General features: G+C 51.6%; 2 protein-coding genes across 2 annotated transcripts; both read right to left on the reverse strand.

The window, feature by feature from the left end:
- Positions 1–4177: 4177 nt before the first annotated feature.
- Positions 4178–9154, reverse strand: LOC100906924 (uncharacterized). The gene is made up of 4 exons (XM_003740449.2): positions 9079–9154; positions 6327–6451; positions 5477–5624; positions 4178–4598 (listed from the first exon to the last, which is right to left on the reverse strand). The coding sequence occupies exons 2-4, from the start codon at positions 6443–6445 to the stop codon at positions 4563–4565; spliced, it is 303 nt and encodes a 100-aa protein (XP_003740497.1). The 5' UTR covers positions 6446–6451; positions 9079–9154; the 3' UTR covers positions 4178–4562.
- Positions 9155–17352: 8198 nt separating this feature from the next.
- LOC100899779 (uncharacterized) lies at positions 17353–18270 on the reverse strand. Its single transcript, XM_018638384.1, has 3 exons — positions 18199–18270; positions 17877–17987; positions 17353–17625 (listed from the first exon to the last, which is right to left on the reverse strand). The coding sequence occupies exons 1-3, from the start codon at positions 18268–18270 to the stop codon at positions 17353–17355; spliced, it is 456 nt and encodes a 151-aa protein (XP_018493900.1).
- Positions 18271–27166: the final 8896 nt, after the last annotated feature.

The raw sequence follows: 27166 nt of genomic DNA on the forward strand, positions 1-27166 counted from the left end.
CTCGGGCCGATTCCTCTCCGGTCCGTTCGATGAGGTAGTCGGCGGTCGAGGGCCGTTTACTCCTCATCCGACATCTGAGGACGACATCTTCTCAGCGGTTTTCCAATGTATTCCATGAATCGTTCGGCAGCCGCAAAGTAGACAATTTCGTGATTCTGCAGAGAAAAAATGCATATCCAGTGCTCCTCGGGGATCGCCTGGACCTCGGAAACACGACTTAGCGAGGGTCGATTCTCGATTCTGGCGTCTCTGATGTACAAGGGTCAAAACTCCGGAGAGCTTACCTCTCGGAAAAATTATAAACACGCTTCCAGGACTAAATCGCAGGTGTGAGTTGCTCAATGCCGGACTGAATAAATGGCTCCGCGAGATGAGCCACATTCCAGCGGATGATGAGAGCCTTCGTCAAGAGCTATAGCTACGTCTCACCGAAAGATTGTAGGAGAACTGTAGACGGCTGATAGAAATGAGTGCGGGAAGATTGCGCAACAAAGATCGGCTCCGCTCCTCGTATTTTCTACACTTCCGAGTCGCCGAATAGAAGCGTGCTCTATATTTTCATTCTGATTCTGAGCTCGTGTAGCGTGTCATATTGAAGTATCCCGCCTAATCACTTGTGTCAATTAATCGTGTGGAGCAGATGCTCCCACCGTCGGTCGGGATTTCCCGCTCTACAAGAGAAGGCGCCTTTTCTCGAGTTCGCGCACAGTTTATCAGTCGAGTCCGAAAATTCACAGCTTGTGAAATAAAATTCCTACGATCTTGCTTCTCGACTCGGGGCACCCGCGTGGAATCCGATGGACTTGCCATAGAAATCGAGGCTACCAAACTTCGTACAAGACAGCGTGCTCTTCTGCAAATATTCGAAGACCCGCCGCCAATGGGACACGAGCCCTGACGCCTGTCAAACAAATCCACTCGTTATTCGGTGCAGGTTCTCCCGTGACGCTGCATTCGTCGCTCCGGAGACCCGAGGACACCGTAGGAATACTCTTTGTCATATAGAAATACTTCTGGAAGTCGAGTTCGTCGCTTCTGGAGAGGTCAATCCTTCTCGGGAGTGATCTTCTTGTGATTCGATCGTCATCATCAATCAGCGAGGCAGGCATTATTGTCAAGAGCGAAGCAGAATATATTTGCTTACTCGGGAGATTTGATGAACATATATTGCATTACAGCGCTGAGGATCGATATTCGCGACGTCTCGAAAGTTCCCAGGCTCGACCTCTCTCTCTTTCTCGTGAAGTTACGAGAGGGGAAGCGCCCAGCGAGACCTTGCCCCGTCACGGAGCAGGCTGTTCCGTCGTTGCTTCGTGGGCGGAAACGATGCCCACTATCGGTATCTTCGGCCAACGATGAACGTATTGAATCAGTATCGCACGAGTAGCCTAATTAGATCGTCTAATCAGCCAGAGATATTCAACCGCCTCGACGGAGCGCTCTCAGTATGTCAGCCAGCATCGAACCAAAGAGGAACGGGCTTGTGATGGTCTCCGCGCGCAGCTCCTTAGACTCCACGGAGGAGAGTTTGGGTATGAGGAACGAATACACGGTCGGCCGTCTCCGGGAATATCGCATGCCGAGCCTGGGCATCGAGATTTCTCACTCGAACTTGACTCACATCGTCGCAGATATCGTTGGTCCCTTCGAAGTCTTTCTCGGATTCGACCTATTCAGTACGTTTTGAGTCGTTCCACGCGAAGGGCTACGCCAACGTCTTGGATCCGATTGCTGAAATGAACCTTGGGTCTCACCGATTCTCACCGATTCCGTCGCCTTATGGGGAGTACTTGCGCTGGAGACCCGCTCAACGGCCCAAACGGTATTCCTAGGAAATTCATTCGAGGAGCACGGGCTGAGTATCGTTCGCTTGTCACAAAGATTCAATCTGACTCAGAATCTATTATTAAGAGACACCTTGGAGATATAGATAGGCTGGAGGGATAGGCTACCCAACAGGCTACTCGCGGCTCGTCAGGATCAGCAGCCAGCAAGGTCTGCGCGGGCTCTTGTAACGCTTGTCCGTAACGAGGCATCCCCTAAACCGAGCGCAGTGAATTGTAAAACCCAGGCATTCCTTGCCTCCCTTGGCGCCCTCGACCTCGATCCTCCGACATGATTCCGGGAACAGAATCATCAGCCGACAGTGGAACCGCTAATTGCGGGAATCGACTACGACTCCTGCAACATTCAGCTGCACGAGCGATTCCGGTCCCAGGGAGTTGCTCGCCCATGATTTCGACGCCGGCGCCGCCGTCTGCAACGAGTTTCTGGTGAGGGCATCGGGGACAGCATACCCCTTTTGGGGTGGAAGCAGCGAGCCAAGGCCTAAGTGAGTTTCTCGGTCATGGACTCGTACGTCGCATCTACCCGATCACTGATACTACAACGCGGCTCTTCCCTATGATATTTACACTGCGCACGCAAATCTAATTGCACGCTGTCAACTGTTCCCCTAAGCACTCCTAAACAGTTCGCTCGCGGGGACTCTTATTCGATCGAAGTCGCGGCGTCTGTCTGGAACTTCGAGCGAAGCAATCTTTGTAGGGATGCGAGTGTTGTTGAATGTTGTTGGCGGGAGAGCGAACGTTCCGCAAGGAGTGGACGAGAGAGACGCGGTCTGCTTGGTGGCACGTTGTCGACTGAATTCGGAGCAAATCCTGAGGAAGCGGCACGAATGCCTATAGAAGACCACATGCTTAGAAAATCATGCACTTTCTTGCATTCGAAGTCGACGAAGCCGCATGAGTATTTCCTACAGCTCGGACGAGCTATTGAAATATTGCCATCAGTATGATGGCATTTCGATGTCAGGAAGTCAATTCGGCCTTCGGCTACAGACTCGGCCCCCGCGCCGTGCGCGTGCGAAGTCATTCCGCTGGAATTCTCCCGCGCACTTCGCGTTCCTTCTTTACTGACCGCCATGCAGCAGAACTTATTCTGGCGACGGCAACTCAGAAATAAATAGCTTTCTTGCAGGAAGTTCTCGCTCGGATGGACATCGTCGCCTGGCCGAGAGCGGACCAGAATATCCAGCCAGGCATGATCAAGGAAAGGGATCAGCGAAATTTCAGGTGAATGTCGGAGGGTCCTCTCGCTACGAGTAAAATACTTCGGCCTTTGCGGATTCTGGAGGCGTGTATTGCATTTTTCCGAAGCCACTCTCTCTGCCTGATCGTGGAGCATTCGATTGAGATGAGCGAACGAACGATGAGCGATGCTGTACATCGATTGCTCCAACATCTCCCCATACTCCTGGATGGGAGTGAGCTCCGCGCGCGTTCAATTGGTTGCCATTCTCGATATTTCAAATGCGAGGCCACGAAGTCGCCGAACCGATCATGAGAATCGTGTAGGGTCACGAGGAGTCGGCACGAGCAGACGACGCTCTCGAATTCCTAGATCTTGATGGGTCGGACTATTTCAGGGAATCACCGGAGCCCTGAACGGCATGGAGAGGGAAAAGTATCCCATGAAACGTCGATGATGTCGAACAAGACCGGTCAAGCCGTATCATACGTGCGGTGGTCATGGAAGTATCCTTGTGATTGCATAGCCGCTGGCGCAGCGATGCCGTCGTTGAAAGCGGACCAGAACCGATCCCGGAAATAATGAATGAGTTCGATTCGCGTCGACTCAATCGCTCGAGAGGACCCCGTTCGCCAATGTTAGGACGGGTACCGCTTGTTTCTAAGAAGAAATACGTCACCTTAGGACCATCCCCGAGGGATTCGCGTCGCAGAGTCCTCCGACCATCGCAGTGATTCAGGTGACGAGTTTTTCCAATGGCTCGTGGTAGAACCTGAACGACTGGGAGTCGCGCTGAGAAAAGCTCATCGGGGGAGAAACTCCACCAAAAAGGGGCTGAATTGCATAAAATCAATGCATCGCGATGCATTCATCTATGGTATTTTTTATTGATAAATGGCTCACTCCTATGAGGAGTTTTCGCTCTTTCCCGATACGATTCATGATATGTGTATGAGTGACCGTTTCGAGGAGAATGTTGATCGATGGAGAGAGAGAGCTAAACGTATAATTGGAAGTCTTATCTACGTAACCGAAGGGCAAATCGACAGGCCTCGTGACGGCGAGGACGGTAGAGAGCCGCTTCGTAGCGAGATCTTAACACAACAAAACACGCGTGGATCAGACGAAAACAAGAGATAACAATATGCTCTGCTGCGTTTATTTAACGTCGGCCCTTTCAACGCTGAGACACGAGTCGGGTTTTCGGCCCTACCCAGCGTCCCGGAGATCTCGAATCTTCGATGACAGCTGGCTCTCCGCTGGACTCAAGCAACATGAGAGAGAGAATTGTTGAGACGATCTACTCGAATAGAGGCTAGGATAGAATGTCTGCATGTCCCGTCGCACGATCTAACAGTCTAAGCTACGAATTGTGGGAGGGATCCCAATCCCAGGCCAAGGCCTGCCACCGTGTGTGCCCTGCCTTGAAGAGATCCTTCGACGCCTCCTTTCGACTCCAATTCCACCTCGTTCTTGTTTTTTCGACGACTCCCGCACTCGCCGATCACTTTCCGCCATCGCTTGGTGTGACCTCATGCTTCCTCTGCTTGAGATAGTTCCTCGAGCACCTGCAACCAAAGAATGCCTCCATTTCTCAGCTGGCGAAGCAATTAGGAGAAAGAGTTCGATCTGTCGTCGATTGCGTAGATCGTTCAATCGTCGCAAGGCTCCAACGGCCGATCCTGAGTGAATGGGATGCGGATCCGCCGGCTTCCGCGCGTCTCTGAGGTTCCCGACCGACGCTCTGCTGCTCCGCTCAGATTTCAGCTCAATATGTCGGAAAAGAGACTCGGAATCTGCTCCTTGTTAGCGTTAACTCTTATGTATTCAGCGCGCGAGCACTGGGCGTTGTGAAGTGGAGGGAGGAATTTCCCAGAGATGACTCTCTGACGAGCCCCTCGACGCGGGAACATCTTGAGCCACGGCTAGATATGCATTTCCCCATCTTTTCTCGGCTTTGTCTAGACCCGGAATGTAAAGAACAAGGAAATTGAGAACATCTCCGCCTGACATCGTCTTCCCCTGTCTATATGGCTGAGGCGTATGACATGAGCGAGTCAGAATGGGCCAGCTCCGCCAGTCCGAGGATTCAGACGGTCTTCGCGCAGGGAACAGCCGCTCCAACACGACACTGACGCCTATGCTCCGATGTACACGTGCATGAGGGCCGCACATCTCGAACCACCTTGTTCAGCGGGCGCGATCTCTTCGCTCATTGCAATACGAATCCGGATGCTCTCGAGATGGAGGCACGAGAAAGGTCATTGGAAGTATAGATGCAGAGAGCGGCTGTCTCCTAGTTCTTTTCCTCACTTAAAGCTCCGAACTTTTCTCTCGCTGACTCGAGGCCGTTCTGTTAGCGGAAATATGATGCCCGAGAGAGTATCCTCGGACTCGATCCCCGACACTTGACGAATAATTCATATTTCGAGAGACTCTGACTTACTTGAAGTAGGTTTACTGGCTCGCCTCGCTTTCCATATCTCGACAGGAGGGCGTTATTTGCGTTTATTTTATCTGCCAGGATTCGGCTCATCTGGCTCTCACGCAAGACATCGAGCGGCGATACTACCGACAGGGAAGGCATGCTCGCTCTGGAAACAAGCAGAAAAGGTCATGTCTCTGGTCGGAACTTGACTACTGATCTACCAGTCTCAGCAATTACTGTCGATGACAGTATTCGGTGCGAGGCCTGAAGTCGGAACAGCTTTCCAATGCCAGAAGGAATAACGGGATTTTGCAAGAGCAGGGCGCAGATTTCCGGTGGTTCGATTCCCCTCCGGGAACGCTGACGCTTTCGTCTCTGGACGTCCTCCCGAATCGATGACGACCCGAACTTAGTCAGAGCTCACAGCAGGGGTCCTGATCGAATGACGGCAACAGACTGCGGATTCGTCGACGGGGATCTCTTCCAGAAGGATCATCCTCAAGTGTGCAAACCCTAACCGGACGTTACAGCAAGGAATTTTCGTTATTTCTCTCCTCCCGATCCGTCGTCGCCGACTGGGTACAAGAGAGTCTCGTTCCCAAAGCGAAGATTGATATTCAGAGACCACAGTCAGCTCCCTTTGAGCCATGGACTTGATCGAAACAATTTCGGAGGCGAGAACGCCAACTGAGGGTGTTGCCTATTACCATGTGGCAAAAATGGGCATCAATATTCCAACGAAGCTTTTTTCCCGCTCGCCTCGCAGTTCCCCTAGTGTCCGCCATGCGGCAGAGCACCTCCTTCGCCCTCGGATTCGAGAAGTTTCGCAATAATCGACCGAGATCATTCGCGCCTTGAAGTTACTTACCGCCGGTGGTATTTGAAGGCATTTGGTGGGGCGTAATTGGGTACCGACGCCCCTTCGGAGAGAACCATCAAAGCCGCCAAAGCAACAAGACCCAGTAGCAATGCGCTTGACGAATTCATTTTCTTCTGGAAAAAAAGATTCCTTCAGGGACAGGTGCCGACAACGTGTTCGATTTACCTGCCTCACCGCATGTCAGAATCATCTGCGGCGCTTCCTCGGAGGACCAGCAGCCCAGTGGTTAGGAAGAGACCTCAAGGAGTAACGCTTGGCCGACCCGGAAAATTGACTCCGGCGGACAATCTCGCGCATAACGAATGTCCTCTGTGCTCTCATAAGCTTCCCGTCAGGATCGTTCTCTGCGTAAGCGGCATCTCTTCTCGCTAATTACCTATCACTCCGGATTTCGAGAGCGATTCGGCGGGGGCTACCGTGCGAAAGTCGTGAGCGCGCTGGCGTTCCAAGACGTCATCGTGGCAGAACAGCGCGCGAAGCTAGGATCATTACGGAAAGCTCGCCGGAAGGCAATTTGAAGAAAACCTGCGCGGACAATAGCGGCAATAGGGAGAACAGGACTGAGGCAAGCGGAAAATGATAGGACAATCATGTGGGCTTATCGTGGGATTTCTGGTTTAATTCCCCAGAGGAGCATAAACTGTTATCGGATGGGTATTCGTGCCCGCTCACGTGAGCACACGTGTGTCCTCGACGTTGTCCCTTCTTGTAGCGTTTGATTACGGCATAGAACAGTGTCCTCCCACGACAGCTTATTGTCGCGTAGCATGCGTGGCTTGGCGAATCCTCGCTCTGTGCATCGAGTATCCTTCACGGTGGAGTTTCCTTCCGACAATATGCGACCCAAGGTCGAGGAACTTCTCTATCCCTTCGCCCATGAGGTCTGGAAGCACACGAAGGTCGACTACGACTCCCTGAACTTTCCTCCGACTCGTTAGACTTGCTGCGTCTCTCTATCGCGGATAAGGTGCAACAAACGAGGCATATGCATCCGAGTAAGCTCGTGATTGAGTTTGTCGAGGCGGGAGCTCGTCTTGAAATAATTAGTAACGGAAACACCCGCTTGACAAGGCGGACGATATGGAAACATCAAACACCTCGTGCAAAGAGTTCTTTACGGATATTATGGTCGGACTCCGGCTCCAGTTCGTAGCGTCCTCCGACCGCGCGGAGGTCCGGGTAAACTTCGGCATCTCAATGAGCGCCGCCGCGCCGTTACGTTGACGTCGTCAAGCTCTGCTGAACGGGTGTACTCTAGCGAGGGCTGAGTTGAGCTCACGGCTGGCGTAACTTTACGAAGACCTACGAACACGGATAATTATGCGATGCTCGCAGTTTGAAAATCAAGAATACGCAGCTCGCGGAGCGCACCACGGCGATCGTTAGCGAGTGGACGTCGCGGGAAGCCGTTCGTATTCACAGAGACCATTGTTAGCTTTTCAATTATACAATAATGGAGCTTCGTTAGCGCAGTCCCTCGATCGGCTCGGACGTACTGATGGTAGCAATCACCGGAAGGGCTTAGAGTGAACGGGAATTCCCCATTCAAGAAAGTTCAAACCCAGGGGGCATCTTCGTGTTTTCTCGAGCTCCCACGACTTTCCAAGCGTCTCTTTCAAGAAGGGTGGTCGACGTATCGGATGTTTGCCTTGTCCGACTCGAGCTCCGACCTCGATATTCCCTTGCTCTCAACTCGATAAGCCGGTAGGTTCGATCCAGAAGAACCATCATTTGGGGGAATGGTTCTGCTCGAGCAAAACTCGCGAGATTTCACAATGAGGGATCAAGGTTCCCAATTTGACAGCGCATCGGTCATCCGCTCCGAGAGCCCGATCGTTCGTTGAGCGCCGCGAGGATGTACATTTGATTCAACTCGAATCCCCGCGGAAGGTATTCACTCATCGAGGATCAGGCCCTATTTGACTCTCGGTGAGAGCTCGACCGTCTCTCACATTCGAGAATCTCGAATGTCGAGGCCCCGATCTTGGGGAAGCTCCTTGAGTCGGGCTGTTCCTACACTTTTCCCCCGACGCTCCCCGGAACCTAGAATTGATTGTCTGCTCATGATCTCCATGGGTCTCGATGAGCGAGTTATCCGCGATTCGTACCGCCACACATTCGAGGACACTCGAGATCCGTCAATAAGTAACGTCGACAACTTCTCTCGCGGGTGCGAGAAGTCTGCCGATTTCCAACTGCTGATTTCGCGGATGAGGATATGATCACCGAGGGTCGACGATCGGCTCGCTTGATTGGCATATGTCACAGCGCCACGAATCTCCATCGAAAATCAGACCGTCACGTCATTCTCAAAGTCATTCGTCCCCGGACGAGCTCCCGCGGGTGGGTAAGAAGCGATGAATTCGGCGTCATCGACCTTGAACCATTCACTTCTAGGCGAGCCGAGGCGAACCGAACTGTCAAGGTGTTTCCTGGAACGGCGCTAGCGGGATGATCTTTCGGCGAGATCGGTATCGTCGGCGTCACCGGGGTTCGAGACTTCCACAGGGTTCAGACTTCGCTCCAGTTTTGAAACTCCTCCACCCGAGGATGAGGTCGAAATAGAGTCGAAGTCGACGCGCTCCTCACTGGCGGTTCGGTAATCAGCACTTCAGGTAATCCAAAGATCGTAGTCGTCGTGTTTCTCGAGGTCTCGGTGCTCTTCTGTTGGGAGTCTTCATGGGGTTCGGGAGTCAAGCGAGCATCAGCGGATGCTGGAAGGAAGGTCAGCGGAACTCACGTGTGGGGGACCGGTGTTGCTTCGACGAAGTTGATCTCTGTTCGGTCGCAAGAGCTTCGGCGAGCTGACAGAGTGCAAATATGGCCACAAAGCCCCCCTGAACGGCGTTTTGTGTTCGCGGGCGGAAAGGGAACGCGGGTCCCCGAGGCCACGCCTCCGTACCCTCCTTCTTGCAGTGCAGCCTCACAGAACAGGATTCGTATACACCGCAAACACGGGACCAGCGCTCCAACAAGTTGCGAAGGGGACCTTGAGGAAGTCCCTAGACATTCGAGCCGACCACAGCTTGCTCACCACGTATTCCTACGCCGTGCCTCACGGAAGTCGTAGAGAAAGTTGAACGGGGCGCTACGTCTCTATCGGTATCGACATTTCAACTGATTTCTCGCTCCGCACATCGATACGACCCTCCAGCGACTTGACCGAGGGAAACCGGGCTACAAAGTCCCCTTAGCAGTCGAGGAGAGCACGGAAGGCTTTGGCGGATCCTGTTTAAAATTTTCTCGGGATATTATGCCATGTCGTCAACTTAAGGGCTGGTCGTAAATTTTGAAGTCGTTCGAGCTGCGAAAGTTGCTCAGAGTTTTCGAAGGCAGTCATACTTTCATATTGATTATTCGATTCAATATGTTCGATGACATCTCGAGCTCATGCTTGCCCTCCGAGGCATAACTCACTACTTTTTCGATGAACTGCGCATGGAAATATCTACGAAGATATGGCGTCAGCGTCACGGAGTCGAGTCCTTGAGTCCCGATGCCGGCGCCTCCACCGCGCTGAAAATCGAAGAAGCTATCGGTACGTCGACACGGTACGCGGTGCGCCCCCGTGAATTTCCATCCTTACTATTCCATGGAATGAGAACGGAATGTGTTCTGAGGGCTTTTCACTGAGTGAGGTCGACTCAGGACGGCCCTCGCATCGAGGGCCGTTTCTCCGCAGATGAGCTTTGACGGAAGCAGGGATCCGACGGAAGCGCGTAAATATTCGAGTCATGATTATTTTCCGGACGATAATGTTTCACATTCAAATGTGTCTCTCCGACACAGATTTCAAGAGATCGGAGATTTGAGGTGGGGTTGGTGGGCTTCTGCTCCGAGGCCCATGAATGGAACCGGAGCAACCGCTTCTAACCAGAGTGCCCGGCGAGCAGATCCACATTTGGTGGAGTTCACCCCTCCAGTGAGAGTCGAGGGAACGTATGCGGTTCCGGAGTGGATGCATTGTTCCTTATATGCTTTCTACAGATCAACAGTCGCACGAGAGTCAACCTGAGAGAACCCATGATTCATGCCGTCAATAGCAGGTGATCTCGACTCCCTCGATCTCGGTTCACAAGATTCTTCTCGGGCATATTCACCACGGGAAGGTTCTCTCTCGGTGGAGGTAGCCGACCTCTTGGGCGCGAATACACCGCCGCATGTACCGAAAATATCTACGGAGACTCCCGAGCACGGTAAGTAATTGAAATATTCCAGGGCCGCTTCTATGTACATACATATCGAATCGAAAAACCTGCTCATAGATGAACTGGCCCGTGGAAACAAATTAATGAACATTCCCTACGCCTGAATCTGCGTCTTAGATCTCGTTCGTCAGGGCTTTGATTCCTGCTTCCTGTCTCACGGCATAGCTCAGAATACCGTTTCCTCCCTAGACCTACGCAACGCCGGAAAAACCATAATAAGCTCTGAGTGAGAGAAAGCATTTAATCTCTGGGCCACTCCGAGGTCCGGATCGGGGATTCTACTTCCCTCGGCAAGATGGATAGACCCCGAGGCAGGCGTTGCCGGTGGGAGATAATTCTTAGATTGGCCTTATCTTTTACCCTCATGGGGAGAAGGGAAAAATTCACCTACATCCTAAATGACCGAAAGCTTCGCGCTACGGCGCGGCGTCGACAGCTTTAAAGGTCACGTTTAATGAATTTTCCATTTCGTGGTGGTCGAGTAGGTATTTCAGTTCTGCCAAACGACGTCGATCATCCTTGCTGAGCTTGTCGACACTGAATTAAGTTCCGTAGTCTGCGGTATGTTGCTTCAGGCGACAGAAGTTGCACCGTAGAAATGATCGAGTTTCAACTAATACTTCTTCCGGGAAGTGCTGCGTCACCCTTTTCTGAAGTTGCGCCGGGAAGGCCTCTCGATCCTCGCGGGAGGGGACTGAGAGCCGAAAAGACAGTCGGAGCTGTCGAGCGAACTTCCAGGAATCGGAACTTTGTTTTGAAGTCCGCAGATCAACAGATGGCAGCGACAGACACTCGAGCAAGTCTCCGAGCCAATGGCTCGGAGAACGATATACGGATAGTGGTCGGATCCGCGGATCCGCGGGCACACCTGGTACAAGTGATATTAAGTTGATCTGGCCGAGCGTGGTCAGCGTACCGTCAGCTCCGTCGGGCTTTTAGCGATGGTGAGGATTCGGTGCGAGCATGGACTCTTCCGTCATTCCGTGTGTCGTCGTCGTCGTGTATTCTGTCGTCTGTAATGGTCCCCAGGTGTTTGATGTAACTGAGATCGATGAACACTCGTTGACTCGCCGGCATCCCGTATTCATCGCATGGCATTGCCGTGCAAACACTTCGTCGCAGAAGCCCGCTTCTCGGAACCACTCCGCACGTTTCTGCTCCGCGCGTCGAGAGTTTCCAAACCATTTCATAGATTCAAATCCCGTGTCGTTGGTCTTAAGGGTACGAGGAACCTTCCAGTCATAGAATAGATGTCGACGACGGGAGGCCTCCGGGAGATGCAGATAAGAGCGAAATCCAGATGCCGCGAACGCTCCAGGCGAGAGCAAACTCCGTTGGGGGTGTCCAGCAAGATGTCAGTTTTCAATGGAGACGACCTGCTCGAATTCCCGTCGTCAACTGTACCGGGATGCCTGTACGGGAAGTATTCTAGCATCTCCAAGCCCAGATTACTCGGAGATGCCTAGCCGAATTCCGGTTTTCCCGAGTAGCGTCGAGCGAGAACGAGGATGTCGAGACCAATCGCAGACCCATCCGGAAGTCGATGAGTCTCATCTGCTGGAAGATTGCCGCTCGGATCCCAGGAGGAAAAAAGACAGCGTGACGAACCGCATAAGGAGCGTACATGTTATTACTGCAGTCAGGATTGCAGCCGTACTCGAGTCATGCTTTAGTAAGTACAACATGAGCTGAGCGAATATGCATGAATTGCGCGTTATTCGCGAAGGGAAAAAAAGAGTCACAAATATCCCGTGGACATTGCCTTCTCCGGGTTTTCGGATCTCTCTGGGGTAGAGAGGTTGAGCAGGTGTTTAGAGGAACCACCGAGTACTCCCGCTCCGTAACAGGAGCCCCCGGCGTGTAGTAGGATTCGTCTGACTAAGATTCAACAGAGGTCAGTTTGCCTACCCGAGGACTTTCGTATACGAATGGCTCTTTCACGCACGCGGGCTGTATCATGACTCATGAGGCGATTCAATGACCAGGGTGAGCCGGAAAATGGCCCGGTCACTTTGGGGAAGTGCCGTGGAATGAGAGGTCTCCTCTCCGCGGACCGTCTAGGTACCTTCATGCTTGAGATTCAGTGTGATCCCGAAAATCCCGGTGGGCTCCCTGCAATGTTTGCAGAGCAATTTATTCGTCAAGCAAGACCGATCCTGGGGTAATTGAAGCTCGGGACTGCTTGAAATGGAGACCCGGACTATCGGAAAGAGGCTGCTTGCTAGCCTGACCAGCCAGTCCGTTTCGCAAGGTTCAAGTCTTGTGTGCGTATTTGTTAGTATGTCCGGGCCGGCGATTGTGTACACTGTGCTGGGGTGAGGTACAGGAGGAAAACTCGACAACTTTTAACACAATGAAGGAGGCTGGCAAGTTTTCCTGTCTCCGGTTGTGTTCACTCGTCGCTATCGCTGGCGTAGTCTGAGGCGCCGGCCACGGTGTTTGACCTGGCTACGTTCCATGACTAAGAGATCACTAGCTAGGACCTCTCAGGAGCTCTTGGAATCGGATGCCTTCATTTCTCTTCTCGGTTGTCCGACTCGTTTTGAAACCTTGTAGTCGAGCGCATCGACCGGAACCTCCCGAGACGAGAATGTAGAGGAGCCAGCGCCATGGGAAATTAATTATCTTTCGCGAGGAAGATAATGCGAAATGTTACATCTTTGCTCGGAAGGAAGCCCGGAGAGAGTATCCGAGCGTATCAATCTTCACGAGCGCCACCGTCGCGTCATAGCAGGTATCGGGCTCGCTCTTCGAATTAGGAATTGTGGAGGCTGAGATTCCGCACGTGGAGTCCCCCAGAGCCCCTGGGCGATGGCTAACGATGCTCTCGACGGATGGAAGATTTTCGCTTATTAAGGACCTGATGAGGGAACAAGTAGGACGAAGGTCTGCCACATGAGTCCGGCTTTCTCTGACAGATGTGAGGAAGATTCTCACAAACAAGAGAGCTCGGCCCTCATCTCTGTCGGAGGTCTCAGGAGAAGTGGTCTCAACCGCAACCTCTCATGAACTCGGCAGAGGCTGCTCGGGTCAACCCCCGGCGAGCGATAGCGGGATCGCGATCGAAGGACCGATGCACTAAAGTTAGCATTCCCCGAATCTGCTGTCCGGGAGAGCCCTTGTTCTACAGAATTTGTGTGAGTTCAGGAATAGAAGAGGGGGGAGGTCCTCCAGGAGGCGTCAGATTCAGAGGTTGGGACCTATTGAGATTTCTCGCGTCTGCATACATCCATATGTTTTGAGCAAAACGACATCCGAACATCTCGATGGATCGAGCTCGCCAAGAATTTTCATTACAGGCGGTCTGTACACGAGCAGGAGTGCGAAATGAGATATCACGCGCTCTTAGAGGATTCCCGAGCGATCTCTTTTTTTTTTTCGCTTTTCTGCCTTGAGCCAGAAAAGGTTTTAGGAATTCTCCGGAACTGCCGCATCGTGTGCACGAGACGACGCGGGCTCAATGACTTGCACAAGCACCACTTAGGAGCTTACTACTGTAGCTGAAAGCGAATCCTGTCATTAATTACCGGGGAAGTCGTGCGAGAACCGTTCTGGAGCTAAACACTCAGTATCCGTCCGCTCGGATTAGTAACTAATTTTTCTTGTTTGGCCACGTTTTTCCGAAGGCAGCTATTCGTGCGCGGTCCTTAAGAGACAATTCCGGCGTTTCGCCAGAAGACCGCGGCAGACGATTCGAATTTTCGCAAGGCTCCCGGAAATCGAATCCTTAACCAGTCGACGAGCTCATGACAAACCCACCTACGATCAACTAGATAAATCGTGGTCAGGTGGGAAAAAAATTGGGAGCATAAGCTCTTACGATTATGTTCATCCGAGAAAGCGCTAGGGAAAAGATTCCCGTACGACACTCCCCTGACCCCGACTCCCTACTCGTTCGCGAGGCTTTCATCGCCCCGTCACGCTCTGCCATGCAAACATGAACGGCTGAACCCGTTATACTGTACAAAAAGTTGGGAGGCGTATCCCGGAGACCGTGGGATTCCGCGTGAAACTTCCACTAAAGTCCGGGCAGCTTTTGAAAATCCTTCCCTCCGTTGACGTGGAATATATTCGACTCCTGTCAGCCAACCGAAAGTATGAGGTAAGACGGATCTGAAAAAGAGGAATTGGTCCGAATTTCTCGACAAAAAACAACTGGAATTATTCAACGATTGCGATCGTGGGTCGGAGTTTCGAAGTCCGTTCCGCAGCGCCAAAGTCGACAGAAGTCAACTCTGGTGAGCAATGGGATACGGAGGGGGATTCCAAGTAAGAGACGTCAAACTTTCGGTAGACCTCCACTCACCGAACTCAGATGAGGCCCGAACCTGAAAATAATAATCTATTGGCGAGGTCCGACGTGACAGTCTCCTGGTGGAGATCCTACTCATGCTTTTGGGCGGCGCCACGTCGATCAGACACGGAGGGAAAACAAGCACCCGCGCGAGTGTATATCTGGATATCCGTTGACGCTTGGGAGAAGCATTCGCATGCGATAGATTTCGCGCTGAACAGAGTTGCAGACGAGAACGGAGCTCTCCGAGGTGGCTGCGCTCGCAGGAGTCGTCCTCTCGTTTATATGCGCAGCCGGAGCTGATTTTCACAGCGGTCAAAACTCAATCATAACGGGACGGTTCCCGAAAATTGAAGGCCAAACCCGTAGTGTTCCTCCGGGAGAACAAGTCCCCGGAGAATACCTTGGGCGATTGCCTCTTCGCCGCAGTGTATGACTACCGACCCTAAGGAAGCACCATAACGAGGCCCGATTGTCAGGACTCGGTCATTGTAAACCATTTTTGCGACCCTTGGAGGTCGACCATAACAAGCTTCGATTGTGTTCCGCAGGCTGGCTCTGAGTCGTGCTCTTCTATCGTCAAGGCAGAACAGAATCTTCTGGATCTGAAGAGAAAGCCCTTCATATTCTCAGTCGACCGCGGTCGACGTCATGTCTAATGCCTACTCTGGGAAAGGTGATCCTGGGTTGGGATTTGGGATGCCATTGAATAAAGTTCAGGATCCGCGAGTGATTAGCCGGAGATTTTTGTACCGGGAGTAAACGCCAAGGAATCAAGGCCTCTAATCGTCTAATTGGCATGAAGCGTTATAGTAGAAATCGTGGCGCAAACATATCGTTCAGGGTTCTCTCGTCACGACTTTCTCCATGGATGAGGTGGAGCTCATCCCCCTCATCATGGCCCCCGTCCGTGCTGGTGGCGAGGCGTCGAGATATACTCTGTATGTCGGATTCATTGTACGAAAAAAACGAAGTCCGCTTAAGTCGTCATTCGTCATCTTCAGCTATCAATATCCCCCTTCCATGGACGCTCTCAGCTGATGCATTCAAAATTCTCCCTACGGAACTCCGGCATCCATGAGTCGTGGGTGAATGGAATCTCGCGACAGAAGAATACACAACTCCAGAGACGAGCCCACTCGTTATTGGAAGCACCTGTACAACGTACACAAATCACTCGAGAGAAACGCCAGGAGCTTGAATCAAAACTATGAAATACCCATCGAGGATGTGGATCCACAGAACTCAACCACGTCTGCCTTCGATCTTCCCGAAATATCTAATAATAACAAAATCTTTCAAAAGAATAAAGGAGCTCCCGAGATGTCGTCAAGCTTGACGGATCAGAAAATCACAACGGATCCGGACACGGTAGTTCCCGAAGTTATAGAAGTCGAGGATTCGCATACTGCGGAATCGTGTCACTGGCCGTTTCCCGTTTATCATCATGATCGAGGGGACGTGAAATGTTTCCTCAGAGGCTTGACTCGTCATATCATCGAAGATATCCATCCAACTGCATCTTTCTACAGGAAACAGCCCTTCCGAATCATAAGAGAGAGCTTAGTCGAAGAGTTATTCCGGATTTACTCTCGTTTCGTCTTCAGTTCACCACGCAGGGATCGCTTCGAGATTTCGTGGGAGCATTCAAGCGTTTCGTGGCAAGTCAGGAGGAGCTTGCTCGAGACGACTCAGGGCAGAGCCTCGAGAATCACATTCAGTGCTCGGAAGGTTCAGGATTGTCGAACTTTGAGGCAGCTCATGCTTAGGGAGATGGCGTACGCGACCGAGTGGATCTTCAAGTACAGGGAACGCTTCGGGGATTTCAAAGTCAAGGCGTATGAAGAACTAGAACTCGTGATCCCGGAGATCTCATCCGAATAAATTCGACGACTGATCTTGATCCGAGATGTGGAACGCGTGCGACCGATTTGTTCGGATGAGACATGCTTCCAGGAGAAATGCTTATCGGGAACTGAACAATTCACCGCGGATACTCGAAAAAAATCTATTCGCTTCCGAATTCCATACCCTGAGCTTGGAATCAATCGCGTCGGTCGAACAAGAGCGGCCCGATTCAGGAGGCAGGGAAACATGCTCCCTACAAATTTTTTCTTCTGGCGTTGAAGTTCTGGTGCGAATATGAACAGCGACCCGCAATGATAGGGCATGTCAGAGAGGCCAGGAGTGAAGCGATATTCGAATGAAAAAAGTAGCGCGTCGAGTAGTCCTAAGACGAAATATGCGGCTCGTCCGATCAGTTAATCCCGTGAGGAGACATTTCCCTTGGTGGCCGTCCCTTGAGCAGGGAAGATTCCTCTGGAGTTCTCCGTGAGGGCCAACGAAGGCCTTGCCGTCAAGCAATGCTTCCCACATGCCGTACCACGGTACAAAGATCACCTCTAGAGGTATCCCGGGGAATCTATCGAAATAAGCATATGGGGAACACAGGTCTTTATTGTCTTATTTACAAATTCACCCCCCATCTTCGGTCGATCCTCCCCGATGTCGCTCAAGGATCGTAGCTCTTCCTGCGACCGAAACCCGTGTACAGATTGTATCCGCTCTCCACATCATTGTTTGTCAAGAACACTTCGTCTTCGCGACCGAAATTGTCGTTCACGTAGAAAAAATCTGGAGCGTTTTCACATGGTATCGATTCGTCTTCATGCGCACAGGTCAATGTGAGTTGATTGAATACTGTCTGGTTGCCACATAGGAAGCTGTAATGCTGCACTTGAAGTCTGTTGTCCACTGTCGGCATGGGGTTGCACACATGGAAGAGCTTGAAAGGAATGCGGAGACGCTTAGGACATGGCCTACAACGTTTTTCCAGATATATCCCGCCGAATAATTCCGACGAGAACAAGTTTAAGGAATGTCTGATTGCCGCCATCCAGACGATCAGAGCGAGTGGATCTCGTTCCAGGTCTGATCCCCTCAGGAGAACTCGGGTCGCGGGCCCCTAGGCATCGAAGGAGGAGATCTTGAAATTCATAGGCTTCTCGAAAGAGGGTTTCAAACGTCGATCACTACCTTGCAATCGTTGTCGACGTCAGCATAGTATCCGTATTTTGCGGGACATCGGAAAGTTGTCCTGATGCCTCCGATCAGGAGCTCAACGCCATCCGGCAGTTGGTAGCCTGTCTGTGCGGAGTTTAGATGGAATATACCGAAAACTGTTTGGGGATAAAACTGACATCATTTACTCAGAATCGAATGTCGATGAGTTATCGGCAGAAGAATCCTTGAGGAGGACAGATTGATGTCTTAGATGCTCCGACAACGCTCCTCGGAACCGAGCGCAAGGAGAACACAGCACCGTATGACGAATCACGAAGCACCAGAGGATACATACCGACGGAGATAATCCGTAAGGGTCGCAGCATGATGACTTCACGGCATGGAAGAGAATCCAACCCGCAGTCATCTCTCTTGGACATTTTTATAAGACTCGGGACGGAAAGAGAAAGCAAGGGTTCGTGCCACCAGTCACTCGAGCGGCCGCCGCGCCGCCGCTTCAACCGCTGATGTCGGCGCAGAAGAGCTTTTCAGAAGAAAAGGTGGATACATCTTACGTAAAGAAACGATTCATAGGAAGGCTTTATTCCCTCAATGAGTCGCGACATCTCTCTGCTGTCCGCTCAAGTATCAAGTGGGTTTACCTTTCAGGGGATACCCGCGTGTGACATCGCGCAGCGACAAGTAGCTCATGATGGATGGGTGCTCTTTGCCGCAGTCTTCAACTTCGCGAAACCATTCGATAGCAGCCGAAGGAGGGATCCCCTCAATCGGATTCACTTTTCCGCTCGGCCTGGCAGTCGAAAGAATTCAGAAGAGCTTAGGAACTCGATTCGTGAATGCAGGTGCAAGAGTATGCTTTCCCACGATTAGCGGATGAGAGTTCATTCGCGAAATTGTCGAATGATTGCGCTGACTGCAAAGCCTCTCACACTTGAGTCTAATCGGGTTCGAGAATCTCACTGAGTTGTTGCAACATAGCGAAAATCCGGATGGGCTCGAAGCCGGCGTCGGGAATACGAACAGTAGGAATATCGAGCGTCCAGCGGCGACTCCCACACTTCGGACTCGTAGAGTCGTGACGCCGGCGGAAAGAATAGGTAGAACGGCTGCTTCTGTCTGGGCAATGATTCAGCCGTGAATATTCACGGATAATTAATAATAATAATTCACGCCAATCCGCCTTTTCGCTAAGGATCACAAACTCGCTTGTGCCTCCCTTCAGGAGTCGAGCCGCCTTCACATCAGGATCAAAGAATTCGTCTTCCTCCGATCATTTTTCTCCGAAACGCTCATCCATGGTGAAAATGCCTTAGATCAAGCTCCGCTCTCTGATATCCCGAGAAATCTAGCACTTCACGATCATCGAATGCCGATCGATACTGGACTTTCGCAACATTGGGGGCCGAATATAGGCAGAGTGATGGAAGAAATCCAGAGTTCCGACTTCGCGAGAAATTCAGGAGCGGCCTGCGACCTGTGCGGCCTGGCTCGTGGCCTTGGGCCTGGCTTATAGGTCGTTGGATGTTTGGGCTTTGTTTCAATTATGACGATCGACGGCTTCCGACATCAAAGAACGTGTTTTCGTTCAAAGCGGGGTGCGACTCGTGTTAAGCTAAACTATTTCGGAAATTCCTTTGTTGGTTTCATGGACCGATCGGCTCCGGGTCATCGTTGTCAGCCTGCACAATGATAGCGGCTATGGGAGACGCGGGGATGGGAGCGAAATCTGAGGTGCGGAAGGATAAAATGAAACAAAACAAAAAAGGCGAAGAAGCGTTGCTATGCGAGAGCGATGCGATTGACGACGATTGCAAGCTCTGGCCGCCACGTGACGGCAAGGGCATCACGTCTGAATATGGCGGTAGCATCGCCAACGCCAGATTCGAATACGCAGGGGCTAGCTTCGCGTGTCATCAGAACTATCGTCTTCGATATTCGACACGACGATACCCCAGACTGTCACTTAGATAGTGGCGTCGCGGCTCGAATTCATAGGCATTCCGCCGAAAGGTCATCATAGAAGAACCATGTCGCCCTCAACTTATGTTTTCCTCGTGATCGATTCGGGAGAAACAGTCCGACTTTCACATAGTGGCCGCGATAAATTGTTGATTCTCGTCCGAAATACAGCCCCGTCACCGACTTCGGTTCCTCTCATTCATGTCCCTCAATTCCATCTTCTCCATCGCCGAAGTGAGCATTCCGTGGAATCATCAGCTCAGATAGAATAGTTCCCCGACCATCGAGAGTGATCCGCGAATGAGTTGGAGAATCAACGCGACTGGATACTGGGACCTTGATTTCGAAGCGACCTTGGTCGTGTTTAGATCAAGGGTCGTGTCCGGGGCCCGTTTTCTGAGCTCGTTCCGAGCTTCTGAGTGCTTTCTCAAGTTCACATGGGATCAACCAACATTTTCCTCAGTTCGATCCTCCTGTTATGCGAGCAATGTTTATCATTGGATGGAAGCTCACAGAAATCGCTTCGGAAGCACGATATTGATAGGGGGACTGATTTTCTTTATTGGCGATTCAGGGCGCATGTCAAGGTGGGTCCCGCGTCGTATTCGTTCTTCAGGGGCCCTGCCCCTGGGAGTTTGCTCGGCGGTGACCTGCAGTAGTCATAGATGCTCTCGGCAGCAAAAGGAAAACAACGACTCATTCGGACGGAATGAAAAAATAGATCATAGAACATCGAATATCTCGAAAGCGACAAGCACTATCCCGTGAGCGGCAAATAGCCAGGCAGCATTCGGGAGCATTCGATACAAGATCAGCCGCGTCTATGATTTATTGTTCCTCTACTTCACAGGTCCAATGGATCAATCGAAATCGATTCCCTCACCAATTAGGACGAAACCAGGGAGGATCGAAGACACCGAAAGGTTTCGGGAGCTTGAGCGATGCCGGGCCCCGAGATGGCGCGAAAACCCTGCTCAGGAGGCTTCATTCGGATTCCTAATGAGATACGGTGGGCGATTTGTCGGGATGGCTCAATGATTAGGCGAAGCTCGAGGTGCATCAACTAATACCGCATTCCGTGACGTGTCGCTCATCACCTGAAGCTCGTAATTTGTGGTGTATTAAGCATGGCTTCGACTCGGATTACATGGATCTGAAATCGACCGAAGCTGTGGAACGGGTGAGCTACCAAGTATCTCCATATGTTTTGGTGTCTCGTGCTTGATCTTCCATGTCAATGACTGCCTGAGCCGTTCAGTGTCCTTTACCAGCCCGTGAAATGCGGACAACGGCAGTGAATAAATTGCTCGTTTATCGGAATGTTTAGAGTCTCTTGTCCGCCCATGACGGCTAATATTTTCCCACAGGATTCCGCACTAGGACTTGCAGTCTAGAAATGCGGATGATGTTTTATCGCACGGCAGCTCATCATTCAAGCTTACTTTGCATTATGGCGATTCTGGCCGCCCGTATTCTCAGACTGAGCTGATATATTGCTCGAGACGGGCTGAATTTTCGACTGAGTGGGTTCAAAGCGTCCGCGAAGACTCGGTGAGCATGGGATTCGGAACAGAAATTCGCGAAGTCAAATGCTCGTTCGGCACGAGTACACACTTCGGCCGTATCGGGCCGCATCTCGGTCTCAAGGTATTCTCCCCGCGGGGAAAGGTAAAGGGACTCCATCGGGGAGCGGACTAATCGAAGATTACCTCGATGATGGGATCCGATCAGCGAAAGGAGACTTCTTTCAATAGGACCACCCAATATCTACCCAAAGCTGCGAGGCTTACTTGGATCCGAAAACAAGCGGAACATAAGAGATACGGATTTCTCTACACGACTTCGATTGACACTTTCTCTCAGCGAGTCCGCCAGATGAACGTCACTTGAATACCGTCCATTCGAGAGTTTCCGGTGATGGACCACACGCTTGCCAAACGACTCCTTGAACTTGGCTCACGTGAATGCGCCGTTCTATCGCATTTTTCCTCTCCCCCCCGGTCATCTGGAGGAATATTGTGGATGCAGAGAATTCAAATGATAATATGCCTACTGACTTTGATTTCGCTCGGAAACTGTTGAATGCTTGCCTGTCATCCATCCATTGTATAATAGTCTGCTCACTTTCTGTTTTGCACCACTCCCTCCTTCGTCAGCGGAGGCACTGGCATCGGAAACCATTAACCTTTGTTCGGAGAAGCGTTCCGAATCCCTGGAGGTTTGTCTCGTATTTTACACGCGAGTATCGGTACACTCTGTCGGCAAGCAAACAGAACATCCACAATGAAGATGTCTGAAAGTTTTCCAAGGTCGTACGTACCAGCAGATGATAACAGCACGGGCAATCGAAATCAAAGGAGAGCGGCACGGGACGAGGCAAGCAGAGACCGATGGATTTCACTCTGATGGGAGCTCGTCATGAAAATATGATGCCGTCCGCTGGGAGTATCCAAAGCGGCCACGACTCCTCAATTTGCTCCTCGGATTGGAATCTTCCTCTCAATGCGACACGAATTCTCGAATATGAACCATGCGGTCGACGAAGAGGACCATAGTCACGAATTCTCACGAAAGATGGCTCACGATTCGGAGGGAAGCAACTCAAGAGAGACGACAGAGTCAAGAGAACAAACTGTAATCGGAGCTGCTGTTGTACAAGTCTGATCACGTCATGAGTTTAAACGTCTCAGTGACGGTTATGTCGACACTCCGTTTTCGCTTCGCACAAGCATCTCCGCATCCCGACTCCGAAGGTCTATCCTCGTGCAGTCGGTTTCCGAGTTCGTTCGTTCAATCCTCCCATCGCCCATCGAAGATACCGTCGATGGTGGGCCGACGCGGCGGATGGACCCGCGCGTGGGCCGACCCCCTCGCTCGCGAGCAAATGCAATCGTCATCCGAAATTAAAACCGCACACATTCCACTCAGGAGTACGGCCTGGCTCTGATTGAGATTCTGCCCCAGAGGAGCTTCTATTCGTGAGATGGGAATTCACTCAAACATTGTTTATCCTTCGCCGTACGGCTCTTCTCGCGAAGGCATAATCTGGGTGAGACAACTCGAGTGTCTGCAGCACAATTGGTCCCGCTCAGAAGCGAGCTGTCGCCGTCTTACATTCGCGTCAACACATGAACGAGCTCTCCAAGTCCTCGCGAGTACATCCGAATATTTTCATGCAGGAAAAACTACCCATGATTCGAGCAGACCTCGGATGCTGTGTCTTTCGCCAGATTGTCGCCAGGCCCTTCTCGGCAGTCTATTTTCTCGCTGTGCGCGATACCGAGCGATTTCTACCTCATGAGTCGCGAATGGCGGATCTCACACTAAGCCGATGAATTCAGCTAGTGAATCAAAAGAAATGCAAAAATGTTCCCATCAGAGTTTCCCCACTCTGGGTTGTTTCTGGTAAGAGCAGCGTCGTTGGAGGAGGTGCACCACTTGAGAGACCGATTTTCTGGTCTCCGCGGGACAGAATGTTCCTCAGACTCGACGCGCCGGATTTCCACGCTTCTCGGAAGGTTCGCCCCGCTGATCCCGATGACTGATTGGTCTAAAAAATCCTCATTTCGCAATCCAGCGAAAAACTCGAACGAGTTCAGAGACATGACCGTTCTTGGTGGGATGCGGAGGAGCAGGAACAACTATTATCCGGGGGGTGAGAGGTTCGCTCTAGCGCATTGACTTTTCCTTCTCGCGCTCAGGATCTGGGTAAGCTTGTCGCCGTTGGAAGATTCTTAGCTCAACGATAGCTCACAAGGGGGTAATTTGACACGTAGGTTGGAAGTGAGACAGTGGATGGATCCATCTCTGTGTTGTTATGGGGCTCAGAGTCCATGGTCATTGCCGTTCTCGTACAGAGCTTTGCTTGTTCTCCCTTAAGTACGCTACGCCATAATAGACGTCCTTGGATTTTAACGGAAGTTACTCCGCACCCGGAGATCGAGGTCGAAGGAAAGGAAAGTTAGATATCATCTTAATCCAGCAATTGGCGATTCTGCGCGACACCGATGAGCTCGGCTTTGAGGCGAGAGTTGGCAGTGAGCGATATGCTCCCGAGAACTCTATTTCCCAGATGTGCCGTCGGCTTTCGATTCTCTCATGGTTCGCAGAGTAAGGGATGGATTCTTCAGATGCTTGCTTCTCGGGCGGGACGGAAAAGTTAGAGAACTAACGGTGTCAGAATCCACGAAACGCCGGATCGATGCTGTGAATTTCAGAATCGTGATGTTTGCTGAAAAATTCATCATCCTCGTCTCGCTGGACGGCCAGCCCCGTGACGAAGCATCTTCTCGGGAGCAGTTTTGCGGCGCCCGAGCATGTCTACATGTTCGCATCCGAAGTTGCTCCGAGGATTATACGCGATGGGGTCCCATTTACCGGAGTTCAGATGCACAATGATATAGCGCTCTAGCTGAGGATGCTCGCAGAATTCCTGCCATAATAAAAGCGATAGCCCAGCGGTCTTGACAAAACAGGCAGATTTGCTTAAACCACAGTGGCTTCCGTTTCTACGTGAGATTGCGGCTTCGACTCCAGCGGACTTCAATCGGGGAATCCTGTCTCTTTCGAGAACAAGGCGGGAATCCTTGCGGAATTCTAGAATGGTGTTCTCTTCGGGATCCTCGTGGCTTCCCAGATCGGCAGACGAATATCGGACTAAATCCCTGGGACCATGGAGAAGTTCCATGGACCTCTTGCGGTACTACTAATGGAGGTAAGGGGGAACAAACCGAAAGAAGATAAGCGCATCGAGTTGGACTCTATGCCTTACTGTCGATTCCGAGAGAGTGAACGTCAGCAGAGCACTATGGTTCCCGGTAGAGTCTCCCGGAGACGCCCCACAGCCCAGAGGGTGGAAATCAAATCGCGGTCAGCGTCGGATTAAGGTACAAGCTATGACGGCGAGGCATTGTACGAGTCGACCTTTTTGATTCCCGCTCAGAGTTATGTTCTTCTGACCGGGCGAGCCGGTACCATACTGAGTTTCTTCCGGACAAAAGCCTCGATAAATCGATTCGAGAGTTCCCGTCATCGTTTATCGCTTCAACGCGTTTATTCCCTCATCAAGTCTGATGACGTCTGTCTGTTCAACGAGGGAGTCTGCGGGCGATGCGTATCCACCCTCCGGTGAATGAATGCTTTTTTCAATCCTTTGGGACATCCTCCTGCGGAATCCAATTTGATGATATGACCCGTGGAAAAAAAGCAAAGATCAGACTCGACTTCTTCCTTAGTATGTTTGATTGGGGCTATCGAGGGTCGCGTTCACGAGCGCGAATGCGCGACACTATCTCCACACCCTACCCACCGCTTTCAGGGGCGCGGCCCGCCCAAGACTTCTGGGAGTTTCCTTGGTGATAGGTTTCAAGCGGAAGCAAGGTGAATAACAGTAACCGGGACGTTGAAACTTGGCTGTACGGCTCAGCCCGAAGAGTTTTTTTATTTAGGTTTCAAGCGGTCAAGACTACTCCAGTCTTCCCGAACGCAGCCCAGGAGGGAGAGACTCCAGTCCTCTGGGGATTCAATGGAACGCTCTTCACAGAGACTCACGGGGGGCGGTCACGGATGCAGGGCGGTCGTGAGGAAAATAGGGAGGCCCCGACATCACGGTCTGAAGCGATATAATTCGTTGGTCGTAGGGAGCGGTACAGGAATGAAAAATGGGTTTCCTTCACGCGACGAGTTCCGGCTTCGAATCCTAACGCAGGGGAGCGCGGTTCCATCGCTACCCGCGGGGTTCGGCTGAGCGAATCGATTACGAGTTTGTGAATTTGTTAGCCCGGTTGAGGTCTAGTCAGTGTGGCTTCACGTTTGCTCAGGATTCCAGCTCTGAGACAGACCCCGTGCCGACACTGAAGGTTTCGGCAGCCGTGAAGAGGAGTTCTGCAGACTGCACCACCGCGAGTCACCAGCGCTGTTCCGGATATCGATCAAGACAACGTAAGCTGCTTTCTAGCTTTCCAGCTAGGAGGGGGGCGATAATCTAGAGCTCTAGCGCCCAGTGCTTGAACACGGCACCCCGTGTTTTCTTTCAATTAGCGTTAAGAGCCGGCCAGATCGCCATAGGACGGAGCCCGGGACTCTGCATTCACACTCTCTGCATTTTGCATCAGCGGTTCGCATTTCCGTATTGGCGTCGAGTGGATAAAGAAAAACTTATCCCGATACTACGAACGACAGAAAAAACTAATTCTCCGAATGGATTAGATGTCCATCAGAACTCCCTAAGAATACGACTGCAACAAACCTACACGAGTCAACACGGTCTGATAACGATGCTAAGTCCCTCGGAAGCAGTGACTCGGCTAGAATTGGGGTACGTACGGAGCGGCTCGTCGCCGCCACTCACAGCTGAAGATCTACCCACAAGTGTCAAGGGAGAGGAGATCGACCGGACCAATTGGGCCGCCTCAGGGTCGAAGACAGGGAAGCTGGAAAAAGTCTTTGATCTTCTCAAGGGACACAAACTCCTCATGAACGGATCGAGAGCTCCGATCACGGCGACAGGCTGAGCGCTCCGGTTTTCCCCTAATTTCGCATCGACTCCAGAGGGTAACTCCTGAAGAAATCTTGTCGGTCATACAGGGAAAAGAATCGCCACATTAGGCCAACTCGAATTGCCCATTTGGAGTCTAACACAATCTGTTCCACTGCCATAAATCAAATCTATTATGCGAATCGTCCGGGGTGATTGGAAGAGCTACGCTCCGAGAGCTACTCCCCTCCCTCCATTGAGCTTAGAGTCTTCGATCGGAGGAGTCGATTCCGACTCACGACCCGGCACCTTGTCCGATAATAATCCGATTGACGAACCTCAGGTGCAATCCGCCAGAAGTACTACCCTAGCAAGTTCCGGGCAATTGAGGGGAGAGGAGGGGTTCCAGTGGGTGCAAGCCCCACACTAGCTGCGGGAGAGCAGGTGCGCGCATAGGCATTTCCCCTTCTCCGAGAGGAGAATGAAAAAAGCAAGAAGCTAGGTAATGTCAATGACATTACCGTAGATTCACGTGAAAACGTTTAATGACGATTTTTCCGGCAAGCGGTCGACTTGCCGAGGTGTCAAATCATGGCAAATAGACCTATCTCTCTATCGGCCCACTGTTTGACGGAATTGGGGTTAGTTTTCATGAAAGCTTGGTTAGAGCCCACTGATTGCTCGACGGGGCTGCGATATTCAATCATTCTACGAGAGATGGTTTCCGTGGTTCGAAGGCATCGATAATTCTCCTAAATCCCGTCGGCATAATCATCGAAAACTGCGCCAGCTATCGAGTTTTGGAAGTTTTTCCGCTTCACGAATCTAGAATCGAAAGCCACACCTATCTACCCATTGTAGTCCTTGG

Source organism: Galendromus occidentalis, unplaced genomic scaffold, assembly GCF_000255335.2.
Source record: "Galendromus occidentalis unplaced genomic scaffold, Mocc_1.1 scf7180000076951, whole genome shotgun sequence".
Taxonomy (NCBI): domain Eukaryota; kingdom Metazoa; phylum Arthropoda; class Arachnida; order Mesostigmata; family Phytoseiidae; genus Galendromus; species Galendromus occidentalis.

What these genes read in the sequence shown, in the direction of transcription:
- LOC100906924 (XM_003740449.2), bottom strand. Translation starts at nt 6,445, where the DNA reads ATGAATTCGTCAAGCGCATTGCTACTGGGTCTTGTTGCTTTGGCGGCT. An exon ending in GCCTTCAAATACCACCGGCG is followed by an intron (nt 5,625 to 6,326) that starts GTAAGTAACTTC and finishes GCTTGTTTCCAG; the next exon opens with AGCGAGCATGCCTTCCCTGT. An exon ending in AGCCAGTAAACCTACTTCAA is followed by an intron (nt 4,599 to 5,476) that starts GTAAGTCAGAGT and finishes CTTTGGTTGCAG; the next exon opens with GTGCTCGAGGAACTATCTCA.
- LOC100899779 (XM_018638384.1), bottom strand. Translation starts at nt 18,270, where the DNA reads ATGACTGCGGGTTGGATTCTCTTCCATGCCGTGAAGTCATCATGCTGC. An exon ending in CTTACGGATTATCTCCGTCG is followed by an intron (nt 17,988 to 18,198) that starts GTATGTATCCTC and finishes AACTCCGCACAG; the next exon opens with ACAGGCTACCAACTGCCGGA. An exon ending in ACGTCGACAACGATTGCAAG is followed by an intron (nt 17,626 to 17,876) that starts GTAGTGATCGAC and finishes ATTCCTTTCAAG; the next exon opens with CTCTTCCATGTGTGCAACCC.